The 15,421-nt window shown below is 47.4% G+C and overlaps 1 protein-coding gene across 2 annotated transcripts in view; it reads right to left on the reverse strand.

Moving 5' to 3' along the window:
• The window catches only part of slc7a9 (solute carrier family 7 member 9), a 109,996-nt gene that overhangs the window by 64,483 nt on the left and 30,092 nt on the right, over positions 1-15,421 (reverse strand). For both annotated transcript variants that reach the window (XR_005461793.1, XM_038806547.1), the window contains exon 3: positions 9,456-9,603. Coding sequence is in view for 1 of the 2 variants with exons in the window: in XM_038806547.1 (XP_038662475.1) it covers positions 9,456-9,603 (148 nt within the window). In the remaining variant the exon portion in view is untranslated. The remainder of the gene's footprint in view (positions 1-9,455; positions 9,604-15,421) is intronic.

The raw sequence follows: 15,421 nt of genomic DNA on the forward strand, positions 1-15,421 counted from the left end.
AGAAAGAGTGAGAGGGTTAGAGAGAGAGAGAGCCAGAGACAGAGAGAGGGACTGATAGAAACAGCGAAAGTTGAGAGAGCGAAATAGAGCGAGTCAGGGAGAGACAGAGACGGGGAGGGGTAGTTAGATAAAGAGAAAGAGCGACAAGAGTTCCAGAGACAGACAGAGTTATGTAGAGAGACAGACAGAGAGAGAGAGAGAGAGAGAGTTTTAGGCATCTATAGAGAGGGAGTTTTAGACATTTAAACTTTGTTCTGAACTATTCACTGTCTCTGTATTCAGACTTCGACTTCAGACCTTGACTTTTTACGAGCTGTGATTATTTGAAAGCTTCAAATTGTCTACGCATTGTCTTTAAAGATTATAGTTTGAGTACAGTTAACAATTTTTCTTTTCAAAGGCTATCATTGGCATTTCCAGGGTAATTTTGATACACAGGGAATTTTAATCAGGGTGCAAAATCACGTATGTAAGAATAAGAAAATATTAGTTTTATGGTGTTCAGTAGAGGTTAGGATAGTTGAAATACATATGACAAATATGATCAAGCCGGTGTTTCATTAGTTCAGGGTTAAAACTTCCCTGACACAAATAATCATCAGTAGGGTGAAACTAACCTGTCTCACAACGCAGATGTTTTAATTATGAGATTGCAGAATTACTTATAAACAACAGATGGGTAAATGAAATATGTCCATGATCAACGCAAAATTGGTTCACTCAGAGTTTCAATAACATATTGTGTTTGCTGAAAGACTTGATAACGGGAATTTGGCAGCACTCCAACTTTTACTCCCAGTCCATTTGTGTGAAAAATATTTTTAAAGTTTTAGAGATGCGAATAGCATCATTCCAATTTATCCAACCACTATACGCCCCTTTTTGTCTCTGCAAGAAAATTAACCCTTTCAACAAGCTTTTGTGTGTAATCCAGAAGATGTCTTGACTCTCCCATGCTGGTTTGCCTGAGCTCTGGTCCTTTTAATTCTGATAAAGTAATGAACAGTCCACACAGCTGAAGATGCATTTTAATTGGAACTTACAAATCTTAAGTTTTGAATTTTCACCCTCTTAACGACCCAGACCTGACCATGTTCACAGATGGAAGTGCTTCCATCGGTGAAAGGGGGGAGTGGTTATCAGGATATGCTATAGTCAACCAGGGTGGGGAGACAGTAGAATCAGCAGCATTTGAAACTCCGTTTTCAGCACAACAAGCAGAATTGTTCACACTAATACGCGCATGCGCACTAGGAGCAGGCAAAAAAAGTAAATATTTATACAGACTCCAGATATGCCTTTGGAGTCGTACATGATTTTGGACAATTATGGAAGAACAGAGGATTCTTAACATCAGCTGGCACCCCAATTTCCCATCAGCAGCTGGTGACCCAGTTATTCCAAGCTCTTATGCTCCCAGAAAAGGTAGCAGTGATAAAGTGTACTGCCCATACGGAAGGAAAAACTCCAGTAGATGAGGGAAATAGGCAGACCACCAAGCAAAAGAAACCTCCCATTCAAAGGAAATGGTGGTGCCTAAAATGATGAGCCAGACTAAAAGCTCAAAAGACAAGTCTCCCTCTGAAAAACCTATGCCGACTATTACTGACATAATCCAGCTACAGGAGGACGCTCCTGCTTGCGATAAAAAGTTATGGGAAGAATTGGGATGTATATATGATAAAGAAAGTAAGCTGTGGGTCACCCCAGCAGGGCAGACATGTATGCCCGATGCTTTGGCAGCCTGGGTGGCCGAATGTGTACACTTTGCAACTCACTGTGGTGCTCGCGCTACAGGTGATATGTTAAAAACCTGGTGGCATCCCAGACTGCAGGAGATAGCCCAACGAATTAGCAGTCACTGCTTGATATGTCAGCAGTATAACCCTGGGAAGGCTGTCCCCTGTGAGCAGGGGAAAACACCATTGCCCGAGGGTCCCTTTGAGACCCTGCAACTGGACTACATTGAGTTGGAAAGATGCCAGTGTTATAAGCATGTATTAGTGATTGTTGATGAGTTTAGTAAATGGATAGAGGCCTATCCTACTGTAGATAATAAGGCTTCAACTGTAGTAAAAGTTCTTATGCGTGAAATTGTACCACGATTTGGAATTCCCTATTGTTTAAACTCTGATAATGGGCCTCACTTTGTGGGACAGATTAATAAAGAATTCTGCACTCAACTGGGAATTAAACAGCAGTTACACTGCGCCTACAGACCCCAGGCAGCTGAGATCGTGGAAAGAGCTAACCAGACTCTGAAAACCAAACTTGCTAAGCTACAAGCAGAGACCGGAGCCACCTGGCTCAAACTTTTACCTGTTGCACTTTTCCAGATCAGAACCACCCCTGCGGGAAAGACTCGATTGAGCCCCGCTGAAATCCTGTACGGAAGACCCCTTCGCACCCCCTGGGACTGTCATACATCCCGAGACATTCAGTTCCATCATATGACTACAGAAATGGCTAATTATATAATAGCCCTCATTAAAGTCTTAAAGAGTCTCCACTTGCGAGTACGTGCCACGCAAGAGGAAGTGCCACCCTTAGCTAGCTCCGATATTGTGCAACCAGGAGATCATATGATGATCCGCAATTGGACACGGAAGGGGTTGGAACCACGTTGGGAGGGACCGTTCCAAGTTCTCCTAACCACCCCCACGGCAGTCAAAGTTGAAGGACGCATTGCGTGGATTCACACCCACCACTGTAAGCTAGTGAAGTTTTCGTGATTATTAACTCTCGTTTTAAGTTTTAGGTACATACGACCTTACTCGGACTAGGAGCAGGACCCCACGATGAAGCTGCTCTTTTTACTAGTGATCCTTGCCAGCGCCATCCAGTTTACATTCACTAGCGGCCGGCGATGTAGACCCGGCGGACGGATTCTGCACCTTTGTCGTGAGGACACCTTTAGCTGTGCCAACAGCACCACAGATGAGACCTTGTGGACGGCGACCCCGGTAGATACCTGCACCACCATCATTCATCAAGACGAGCAGAAGCCTCGGTTCTTGACTACCCGCGGATCCTCCCCAAGTATGCTAAATTTCCAAAAGGTAGTATATGTTTTAAAAAGGATCATGCCGATGGGACCCACCCAGTAGGTACCAGCCAATGTAACCAGACCTTGATTTGGCAACCACCCATAACTAATCTTACACAAAAAAGTTTGTTCACCTTTAATTGGTCAGCAATAGAAAACCATACAAGTGGCGGCCCCTGGAGGGGGGAGCCGACTAGAATCATGATGAGGGATGCCAAGGGGAACTTGACCTTGTACAATGATACCTATTTTATATGCGGACATAAAGCATATCCCTGGTTGCCGGAAAATTGGTTGGTTTCTTGCTATATAGGCTTTGTAGTCCCTGGCATCACCCATTATACAGATCTATCCAAACATCCCCATGCCCGAACCACTAGGTCACTTGTGCCTTAGGAGGTGACAGCTACTGTCCTTTGGCCGCAGTTCGGCAGTATTAGAGCTCCGGGATATATTGGAGCAGGTGGCTAATTATACCGCGGAAGGACTCAGTGAGCTCAACGTAGAGTTAGTAGCTGTTCGGACGGTTGCCTTACAGAACCGCATGGCTCTAGACTACCTCCTCACCAGTGAGGGAGGTGCATGTGCTGTAGTGGGTTCTGAGTGCTGTACTTATATCCCTGATAGCTCGGAGAACATTACTCACCTAGTGGACCACATTAGGGATGGGGTAAAGAGACTCCGCCAGTCCTCCTCGGACGACTGGTGGGGAGGGCTGTGGTCTAGTTCCTGGACCACCTATCTGTTTCATGGATTTATTATCTTTATTGTTATTTGCCTTTTGCTATGTATCATTGTAACCTGTGCTAAATGCTTTTGTAATCATAGAACATAGAACAGTACAGCACAGAACAGGCCCTTCGGCCCTCGATGTTGTGCCGAGCAATGATCACCCTACTCAAACCCACGTATCCACCCTATACCCGTAACCCAACAACCCCCCCTTAACCTTACATTTTAGGACACTACGGGTAATTTAGCATGGCCAATCCACCTAACCCGCACATCTTTGGACTGTGGGAGGAAACCGGAGCACCCGGAGGAAACCCACGCACACACGGGGAGGACGTGCAGACTCCGCACAGACAGTGACCCAGCCGGGAATCGAACCTGGGACCTTGGAGCTGTGAAGCATTTATGCTAACCACCATGCTACCGTGCTGCCTCTGTGATGCCACAGATGCTGCAGTGGCTTTCCCAGTTAGACAAGCAGGACTTAGTAGATGCCGGAAATGTGTATGAGGACATTGGACCAAAGGATGATTTCCCGTGGGAATTCCTCAGACTCTCAAGGATAAGTCCCTGAGGGCTGTGTGATCATGGAATGATGAAAGGGGGGGGGGGGATGAGAATGTGAAGCAAGGGTTAATAGCTAGAACAAGCCAGAATTAATGGGACACATTAGCGGAAAGTTACAAATAAGGGAGTTATTATTGAATTTGTGAGCCGACTCATGACTGTAAGCCGAATAGCCTTGAGAAACAAGGAAGATGGCTGGATGACGGAATATGAAATGTGGGAGCCATTGATGCTGTGGCTAAACACCTGCTGTTTTTGCTAAAACTACTGCATACTCATGTGCCAATAGATAACTTTAAAGTCTGTAAAATCATGTATTGAAATTATGGCAATAACAAGTTAATTATGTATTAGATCTATGGCAAAAACAAACTATGCTTTGTAATGGGGGCAAGCTCAAGTGAATGTAAGAGACAGCCCTTTAAAAAACATATAAAAAAAGGATGTTTCGAGCAAAACATTGGCACTCTCAGAGGTAGTTCTTTAGAATACCTAGAGGGCGGATTGGTTAGGTGGATTGGCCATGCTAAATTGCCCGTAGTGTAAGGTTAATGGGGGGATTGTTGGGTTACGGGTATACGGGTTACGTGGGTTTAGGTAGGGTGATCATTGCTCGGCACAACATCGAGGGCCGGAGGGCCTGTTCTGTGCTGTACTGTTCTATGTCTATGGCTGTCCCGATTGCAATAAAGAATATTCTAAAGTACGAACGTGTTCGAGACCGTTTCTTCCGGACTGAGAGACAAGTGAATTAGAGACACATTCACACTATGATCTTCAAAGTGCATTGTTAAGGCTTCCTTAATGATAGATTCCAGCACTTTTCTGATGACTAAACATTAGTGAACCAGATGGCTTTTTATGACAATCGACAATAGTTTATGGTCACCAGTAGACTTTAATTCCAGATATTTTTATTGAATTTCAATTCCACCACCTGTGTGGTGAGATTCAAACCTGAGCCCCCAGAGCATTATCCTGGTTGTCAGGGATACTAGTCCAGTACATTACCACTGCCCCCCCCCCCCCTCCAAATGGCCCTCAGAGCCCTCACCATCTGAGTTATTCCTCAGATTCACTTTGCGCTATACTGTCCCTTCAGGTTGCAAGGTGGTAGTGTTAAGGCCACACCACCAGACCAATTTGGACCCTCCCTTGGTGTGAGTGTGGTAATCCCTGCCATTGTCTGGATAATGCATTATGGTCAGGTTTCCCTCCCTCCAAGGATTCTCAAGCCTTTCGCTCCAAAGCTTTATGCCATTTTGATTGTGGGAAATATCCCTGTGTAACCCCCAAATACATTGAGGCAGATGTACCTATGCCCCATTTGCAGATTAGCCACTCCTTCTTCAGCCCTATTGCATAGTGAGCTTCTAGGCCCACTCCCTTCCCCACCCATGAAACCCTCGAATGGCCCAAAAATTCTTAATTGTACCATCGACAGCCTACCCCAACTCTAACTGTGCCAAGCATGGTGCATTAATGAGCCAGAAACCCACAGAACTGAGATGGCCATACAAAGGCCATGCCCTGCGCATGGTTTGAATGACAGTTTACTTACATGCCGTACCATTTTCTAGTACAGTCCTTGCAAGGTCAGAAATGTAAACTTAAGGCCGTCTTCCAAATGTGGCCCTAACTCGCTTAAGTCCATCCCTAAGATACCCTTCCTATTCTGGCCCGGAGGAAGCTCCCAACCTGACAGGGCACAGCACGAAACTCACTCCAACATTGGAGTCTGGATGGGTGCAGCTCTAACAATGCTCAAGATGCTTGACACCATCCAGATCAAAGCAGCCAACATGATTGGCATCCCATCCACAATCATTCACCACCTCCACCAGCGACGTACAGCAGCAGCAGTGTACCATCTACAAGATGCAGAGCAGGAACCTTTCAAACCCACAACCACTACCACCTAGAATGACAAGGGCAGCACCACCACCCATAAATTCCACTCCAACCACTCACTATCCTTTTGGAAATAAATCACCATTCCTTCTTTGTTGCTGGGTCAAAATCATGGAACTTCCTCCCTAATAGCACTGTCAGTGTACCTACACTGAGGGGACTGCAGTGGTTAAAGAAAGCAGCTCATCACCACCTTCTCAAGGGCAATAAAAAATTAGAATGAATGCTGGTCTAGCCAGAAAAACCACATCACAAGTCCCTGGGGATGAATTAGGTCACTTCTAGCAAATGTAAATGAGCCATGTTACAAGCTCAACTGATTACATTAAATTGGTTATTTGTGTCGCAAATAGTGCACTCAGGATTGTTCAGCAAGTGCTGCCCAATCCTGGATTCGCATTTAACCATAGATATTTTGTTACATGTTTTACCAGTGCAGATTGGTTGAGTATAGTCTTTACTCTGCCTGTCATTAAATGCTAATTATTTAAAATTTGCAGAGAACGAAGTTGAGATTTGGCTGAACTAATTCCACTTAGATTTTTATTAGCCATCAAACTCTGAAGTCATAGTTATCCGGGCCGGGATTCTCCCCTACTCGGCGGGCGGAGGGTACCACCGTATTGGAGTGGCGTCAACCATTCCGGCGTCGGGCCTCCCCAAAGGTGCGGAATTCTCTGCACCTTTAGGGGCCAAGCCCTCACATTGAGAGGCTGGGCCCGCGCCGGAGTGGTTGTCGCTCCGCCGACTGGCGCGAACGGCCTTTGGCGCCCTGCCAGCTGGGGCCGAAAGGCCTTCGCCGGCCGGTGGAAGTCCGTGCATGCGCCGGTGCATCAGCGACTGCTGACGTCATACCGGCGCATGCGTAGGGGAGGGGGGTCTCTTCCACCCCCACTATGGTGAAGGCCATGGCAGGGCAGAAGAAAAAGAGTGCCCCCACGCACAGGCCCGCCCGTCAATCGGTGGGCCCCGATTGCGGGCCAGACCACCGTGGGGGCACCCCCTGGGGTCAGATCGCCCCGCGCCCCCCCCCCCCCCCCAGGACCCCGGAGCCCGCCCGCGCCGCCACTCCCGCGGACACCAGAGGTGTTTTGATTCCCGCAGGCGGGAAAGGCCTGTCAGCGGTGGGACTTTGGCCCATCGCGGGCCGGAGAATCACCGTGGAGGGGCCCACCGACCGGCACGGGGGGCCCGCCGACCGACGCGGCGCGATTCCTGCCCCCGCCGATTCACGGGTGGTGGAGAATTCGGGCCACGGCAGGGACGGGATTGACGCCGGCCCTGGGCGATTCTCCGACCCCCCTATGTGAACCCACACAACTGCCGATGAATTCTACTCTTCAAATCCATTCCAAGTGAGAATGGGGCAATATGTAAACTTCATTTGCATACCCATCCCTAGTACTTCAATGGTGTAGTTTACTGTTAAAGCAGCAGTGATGGATTGCAGACCTGGATAGTGAATATGTGGGTGTTTTCTCTTAACTAAGAATTTTTTTTTGTTTAGTGAAACAACAGGTTAAAGCAGTATTGATGTGGATGAGTATCTGAGTTGCACGTCACACCTTGTTCAAAGCTGTAAAGATTTAAACAGGATGAATCCCCAGCTTCTTGATTTGGAAACCATGGGCAGCATATTGTGCTGTTAAAAGTTCCTTTAATGTCAAACGACACTACTGTTCCCTTGGTAACTATCATGTCAAAATTCTTCAATACCAAATATTATATATGATTCCCTTGATTCTGGGTGTGCTGTATTAGGTTGAAATTCTTAGATGCATCTCTGGAAACTACATTGAGTAAGGGAGCAAATCTTTGTGGGAATAGAACTGATGCTGAAATGTGGGTTGTGTACAAACAATAGGTGTCGCATTAGTTCATGTATGGTGGGTTTTGAACGAGTTAGAAGATAGACTGGGTAAATTTATGCTATTTTCTGAATTACTTTATGATATTTGTGTGCCTATTTACAATTGTATAATAATAATAATTTCTTATTGTCACGAGTAGGCTTCAATGAAGTTACTGTGAAAAGCCCCTAGTCGCCACATTCCGGCGCCTGTTCGGGGAGGCTGGTACGGGAATTGAACCCGCGCTGCTGGCATTGTTCTGTATTACAAGCCAGCTATATTTAGCTTTGAAAATGAGGGAATGCTGTGGGCCTTGTTGGCTGGGCCAGCATTTGTTCTCCATCCCTAATTGCCCCTGAACTGAGTGGCTTGCTAGATCATTTCAGAGGACAGTTAAACACATTGTTGTGGGTCTGGAGTCACATGCAGTCCAAACCAGGTAATAGCGACAGACTTCCTTCTCTAAAGGACGTGAGTGAACCAGTCAGGTTTTTACAACAGTTGTTGATAGCCTCAGTAACAGTGACAATGAAACTATCTTTATAATTCCAGATTTATTAATTAAAACTCAGTGCCATGGTGGGATTTGAACCCATGTCCCTAAAATATTAGCCTGGTCCTCTAGAATTCTAGTTCAGTGACATTGCCACGCATGTCATTGTCTCTTCATGCAGTCCATGCAGCTACATACACTGCTAGCTACAATTAATGTTCAGGCATTAGTGACATGGGTTTTTACAGCAATGATGGCTGTCATGGTCATTCATGGGACCAGCTTTCAATTCCAGATTTATTCATTGAATTTAAATTCCACCAGCTGCCATGGTGGGATTTGACCAATGTCCCCAGTGCTTCGGCCTGAGGTCGCTGGATTACGAGTCCATTGATATTACCACAACACCATCACCTTCCCAGAAAAGGTGAAAGATGCTTCAAAATTTTGATGGAGATTTTAATGGTGATCCAAGGAATTTTTATTTTAAACCGATTTTTTCTACCTTGCAGATGGTGATTATTGTTAATAAACAGTGGCTCGCTTTTAATAGCTGAGAAACTTTAATTAAGCAGTATGATTCACGCCTTAAGAAAATAGACAATTTTCACACTTTATGGACCTGTGGTGGTTGCAAACCTTTTAATTCTATGGATGATTAATTCTCTCCTGACCTAATTATCTTCTTTCTTTAAGCTGTTGTGAGATATGGGCAATTAATTTTGACTGATTAAAATGGAAAGGTATTATAATTCCAAAGAATATAGTTACTCTCGCTCTTATTCGTCCTCATTTTGAAGATGGTTAGAAAACCAATGTCCAGGACAAATTGAATGAGATGTCATTTGTAGCTTACCTAATGTTGCCAGAACTCCACAAGCTGCCCAGACAATCAAACAAGGTCCCACTGCTCCAGTGTTGGATAAAACAGCTTTAGGCGAGATAAAGATTCCAGAGCCAATCATTGTCCCCACAATGAGACTGATACCACTCAACAAGCCAACCTTTATAAGGAGAGGAAGAAAGGAGAAAAACCTTTAACAAGAGAACCATATGCAAAAGGCCTTTGGCCTATATAGCCCACTTTGTTCACCGTTTGTGCAGAATTTACTCTATGATAGACAACGGGCGCGATCTAACTACCCTGTAGCGCCCGAAAAGCAACTCACCGCAGCATATCCTGGCCGATAGAAGTCGGGAGACCCCGCTCTCGGGATCTACCTGGCTCTCAACGCCTCGCGAGATCTAACGCAATGTCTGAGACGTTGTAATGTAAATCCCGCCCATTATGGGCGGGATCACTTTTAGACAAATCTGCATATTAAAGCGAGACAGCTAGTCTCACTTTAATGTGCAGCTTCCCGAGGTGCCTAAAGCGTTGGGATTCATCCAAAGGGAAGAAGATCAGCAAAGTCAAAGTACTGGGACCTTTCACCCAGGAGATCTTGGGGGTGACCAGCCTATCTGACACCCGTTCCCGGTGAGTGACACCCCTCCAGTCTCGCCCACTGAGGAGGGCAGCACTGCAACACCCGTACTGCCTGAAAGTAGGTCCGGGCCCTCAAGGTCCAAGCCTCCCAGGGTACACCCGCCAAGGTCATATCAGGCAATAGGATGTGGAAGCAGGCCACCTCAACTTCAGCCGGGGATGCACCCAGGCATAGCGGGAGGGTGAGGAAGAATAAGAAACTGTAGGTACCTAATGGGCACTAGTAGAGATAGTTCACTGTAGTAATATAGCTCTTGTACTAAACATAACTCCCTTCACCTGCAGATCCTCCACACTGTCTTTTCATGGCACCATGGTCCGCAAAGCCCCGTTGACACTCAGTGCTTCATCCCTGTGCAGTGTGAGAATGACAGCGCTTTGTCTCCTACGTCCCACACTGATGACTCAGTAAAGACACGCTGCTGCTGCCACAGACACCCACCCGCCATCCCCACCCCCAGACCCTCTCCCAGCCCCCCACCCATGGAGGTTGACACACTGCACCTACCCACCCCCCCCCCCCCCCCCAACACCACCCCCAGCATCAATGCTCAGATCTCTCATGTCTGCCATTCTTCTCCAATGATGAGGAGGCTAAGGGTTGACAAAGTGTTTCGAGGTTGCCCACCACTGATGTAAGTTGGAGAAAAATACCAGGACTCCTGACCCCAGAGCGAGCTGCAGTAGCTGAGATAAGACATCCAGTGTCTCTGAACCCAATGATAAGCTCGTCCATTGGCAGATACGTTCAACTCTCTGTCAGGAATCAGACACATCACTGAAGGTGAGAGGAGCATTGCTCGGTCCTCAATGCAAGTCATCGTAATTCTCCTGTCGCGTCCAGCCAATGTCTTTAGTGCCTTGCCCATGAGTGTAGGCACTGTCATGGGAACCTACCTTAGGCACCACATTAGTTTCATGCAAGACCCCATGGTGGAATAGTTCTTCACTCCCTAGTTCTGGTCAGCGCCAAACCGAGAGGCTATGAGGACATCCCGAGCTCTTTGTCCATGTGGGCCCTGGCCCAAGGTTCTTCCTCCACATTTTGATCTTCACCGCCTTCACCATGGAGACCACAGAGCCACGTAAGTGCAGTCTATCGCACGCCGCACCTTGGGCATGCCTGCTAAGCAAGTGAAGCCCTTGACCTGCGTCCTGGCTCGACTGGTCCCAGTTCAGGCTTATATACATGTGGCCCTCACAAGAAGGACCTCTGTAACCTCCCTTATTCATTTTTGTGTAGGTGAATGGGAAATGCCACAGAGGTCACCTGTGCTGCCTTGAAATGAGCCGCTTGCAAAGAGATTCAGAGTGGCGGTAACTTTAAGGCTCATGGGCAGTGGGTGTCCTCCCATTCCATGTCGTGCCAGGATTGAAGCTACCACATCTGCAGGTAGGATGTCTTATGTTGGAATACCCTTTGTTGGTAGTGTTTCCTATGAGGCTCCACCATTGATCAGCTGTTCTGGGGAAATTTGCATATGTGCAGTGCGGTCAGCCTAAGTTGAAGGTGAACCTGCGAAGGAGACCCAAGGAGTTTGAGTGAAGGCAAGCTTCCAGCAGAGGGCATCAGAGCAGAGCTCCTGATCAACTGTTCTGGGGAAATTTGCATACGTGCAGTGCGGTCAGCCAAAGTTGAAGGTGAACCTGCGAAGGAGACCCAAGGGGTTTGAGTGAAGGCAAGCTTCCAGCAGAGGGCAGCAGAGCAGAGCTCCTGATCAGCTGTTCTGGGGAAATTTGCATACATGCAGTGCGGTCAGCCAAAGTTGAAGGTGAACCTGCGAAGGAGACCCAAGGGGTTTGAGTGAAGGCAAGCATCCAGCAGAGGGCAGCAGAGCAGAGCTCCTGATCAGCTGTTCTGGGGAAATTTGCATACGTGCAGTGCGGTCAGCCTAAGTTGAAGGTGGTTTGTGGAGGGGCTGTTGTCAAGTGACAGTTAAACCCGAAACACTTCGTGAGTGTTTCCCACCCTACCTCCTCCTCTAACCAACCCCCCCACCCCACGGTGGTCGGGAAGCGGGAGCAGGGGCCTGTCGTGAAGGTGAGTGAGTGCCTTTAAATGTGCTTACCTTTCAGCGGGAGCAGGGTTTGAGGTAATATCAGGTAAGCTCTTCCTTTCTTTTTCTTTTTCTTGTTTTTTTTTAAATCTAGAGGTGATGTCAGGGAAGGCAGTACAATGCTCCTCCTGCAGAATGTTTGAGGTGAGGGACGCCGTCAGTGTCCCTGCTGATTTCATCTGTGGGAAGTGCACCCAACTCCAGCTCCTCAAAAACCGTGTTAGGGACCTGGGCTTGAGCTGGATGAACTTCGGATCATTCGGGAGGCAGAGATAGGAGCTTCAGGGAAGTAGTTACACCAAAGACTGGAGATAGATGGGTAACTGTAAGAGGGACTGGGAAGAAGCAGTCTGTGCAGGGACCCCCTGCGGTCGTTCCCCTGAGTAACAAGTATACCGTTTTGGATACTTGTGGGGGGGGACGACTTACCAGGGGTAAGCCAATGGGTACGGGCCTCTGGCATGGAGTCTGTCCCTGTTGCTCAGAAGGGAAGGGGGGAAAGGAGTAGAACATTAGTAATTGGGGACTCAATAGTCAGGGGCACAGATAGGAGATTTTGTGGGAGCGAGAGAGACTCACGTTTACCTCCCAGGTGCAAGGGTACGTGATGTCTCGGATCGTGTTTTCCGGGTCCTTAAGGGGGAGGGGGAGCAGCCCCAAGTCGTAGTCCACATTGGCACTAACGACATAGGTAGGAAAGGGGACAAGGATGTCAGGCAGGCCTTTAGGGAGCTAGGATGGAAGCTCAGAGCGAGAACAAACAGAGTTGTTATCTCTGGGTTGTTGCCCGTGCCACGTGATAGTGAGATGAGGAATAGGGAGAGAGAGCAATTAAACACGTGGCTACAGGGATGGTGCAGGCGGGAGGGATTCAGATTTCTGGATAACTGGGGCTCTTTCTGGGGAAGGTGGGACCTCTATAGACAGGATGGTCTACATCTGAACCTGAGGGGCACCAATATCCTGGGGGGGGGGGGGGGGGGGGGGGGGGGGGGGGGGGATTTGTTAGTGCTCTTTGGGGGGGTTTTTAAACTAATTCAGCAGGGGCATGGGAACCTGGATTGTAGTTTTGGGGTACGGGAGATTGAGAGTATAGAGGTCAGGAGCACAGATTTGACTTCGCATGAGGGTGCCAGTGTTCAGGTAGGTGGTTTGAAGTGTGTCTACTTCAATGCCAGGAGTATACGAAATAAGGTAGGGGAACTGGCAGCATGGGTTGGTACCTGGGACTTCGATGTTGTGGCCATTTCAGAGACATGGATAGAGCAGGGACAGGAATGGTTGTTGCAGGTTCCGGGGTTTAGTAGTTTTAGTAAGCTCAGAGAAGGGGGCAAAAGAGGGGGAGGTGTGGCGCTGCTAGTCAAGGACAGTATTACGGTGGCGGAAAGGATGCTAGATGGGGACTCTTCTTCCGAGGTAGTATGGGCTGAGGTTATAAACAGGAAAGGAGAGGTCACCCTGTTGGGAGTTTTCTATAGGCCACCTAATAGTTCTAGGGATGTAGAGGAAAGGATGGCAAAGATGATTCTGGAAAAGAGCGAAAGTAACAGGGTAGTTGTTATGGGAGACTTTAACTTTCCAAATATTGACTGGAAAAGATATAGTTTGAGTACATTAGATGGGTCGTTCTTTGTACAATGTGTGCAGGAGGGTTTCCTGACACAATATGTTGACAGGCCAACAAGAGGCGAGGCCACATTGGATTTGGTTTTGGGTAATGAACCAGGCCAGGTGTTAGATCTGGAGGTAGGTGAGCACTTTGGAAACAGTGACCACAATTTGGTGACCTTTACGTTAGTGATGGAAAGGGATAAGTATACCCCGCAGGGCAAGAGTTATAGCTGGGGGGAAGGGCAATTATGATGCCATTAGACATGACTTAGGATGTTTAGGTTGGAGAAGTAGGCTGCAAGGGTTGGGCACACTGGATATGTGGAGCTTGTTCAAGGAACAGCTATTGCATGTTCTTGATAAGTACGTACCAGTCGGGCAGGGAGGAAGGGGTCGAGCGAGGGAACCGTGGTTTACCAAAGAAGTGGAATCTCTTGTTAAGAGGAAGAAGGAGGCCTATGTGAAGATGAGGCGTGAAGTTTCAGTTGGGGCGCTTGATAGTTACAAGGAAGCAAGGAAGGATCTAAAGAGAGAGCTGAGACGAGCAAGGAGTGGACATGAGAAGTCTTTGGCAGGTAGGATCAAGGAAAACCCAAAAGCTTTCTATAGGTATGTCAGGAATAAAAGAATGACTAGGGTAAGAGTAGGGCCAGTCAAGGACAGTGGTGGGAAGTTGTGTGTGGAGGCTGAGGAGATAAGCGAGATACTAAATGAATACCTTTCGTCAGTATTCACTCAAGAAAAAGATAATATTGTGGAGGAGAATGCTGAGACCCAGGCTATTCGAATAGATGGCATTGAGGTGCGTAGGGAAGAAGTGTTGGCAATTCTGGACAAGGTGAAAATAGATAAGTCCCCGGGGCCTGATGGGATTTATCCTAGGATTCTCTGGGAAGCCAGGGAAGAGATTGCTGAGCCTTTGGCTTTGATTTTTAGGTCATCATTGGCTACAGGAATAGTGCCAGAGGACTGGAGGATAGCAAATGTGGTCCCTTTGTTCAAGAAGGGGAGTAGAGATAACCCCGGTAACTATAGGCCGGTGAGCCTAACGTCTGTGGTGGGTAAAGTCTTGGAGAGGATTATAAAAGATACGATTTATAATCATCTAGATAGGAATAATATGATTAGGGATAGTCAGCATGGTTTTGTGAAGGGTAGGTCATGCCTCACAAACCTTATTGAGTTCTTTGAGAAGGTGACTGAACAGGTAGAGCAGTTGATGTAGTGTATATGGATTTCAGTAAAGCGTTTGATAAGGTTCCCCACGGTCGGCTATTGCAGAAAATACGGAGGCTGGGGATTGAGGGTGATTTAGAGATGTGGATCAGAAATTGGCTAGTTGAAAGAAGACAGAGAGTGGTAGTTGATGGGAAATGTTCAGAATGGAGTTCAGTTACGAGTGGCGTACCACAAGGATCTGTTCTGGGGCCGTTGCTGTTTGTCATTTTTATAAATGACCTAGAGGAGGGCGCAGAAGGATGGGTGAGTAAATTTGCAGACGACACTAAAGTCGGTGGAGTTGTAGACAGTGCGGAAGGATGTTGCAGGTTACAGAGGGACATAGATAAGCTGCAGAGCTGGGCTGAGAGGTGGCAAATGGAGTTTAATGTGGAGAAGTGTGAGTTGATTCACTTTGGAAAGAATAACAGGAATGCGGAATATTTG

This window comes from Scyliorhinus canicula, chromosome 9 (assembly GCF_902713615.1).
Source record: "Scyliorhinus canicula chromosome 9, sScyCan1.1, whole genome shotgun sequence".
Taxonomy (NCBI): Eukaryota; Metazoa; Chordata; class Chondrichthyes; order Carcharhiniformes; family Scyliorhinidae; genus Scyliorhinus; species Scyliorhinus canicula.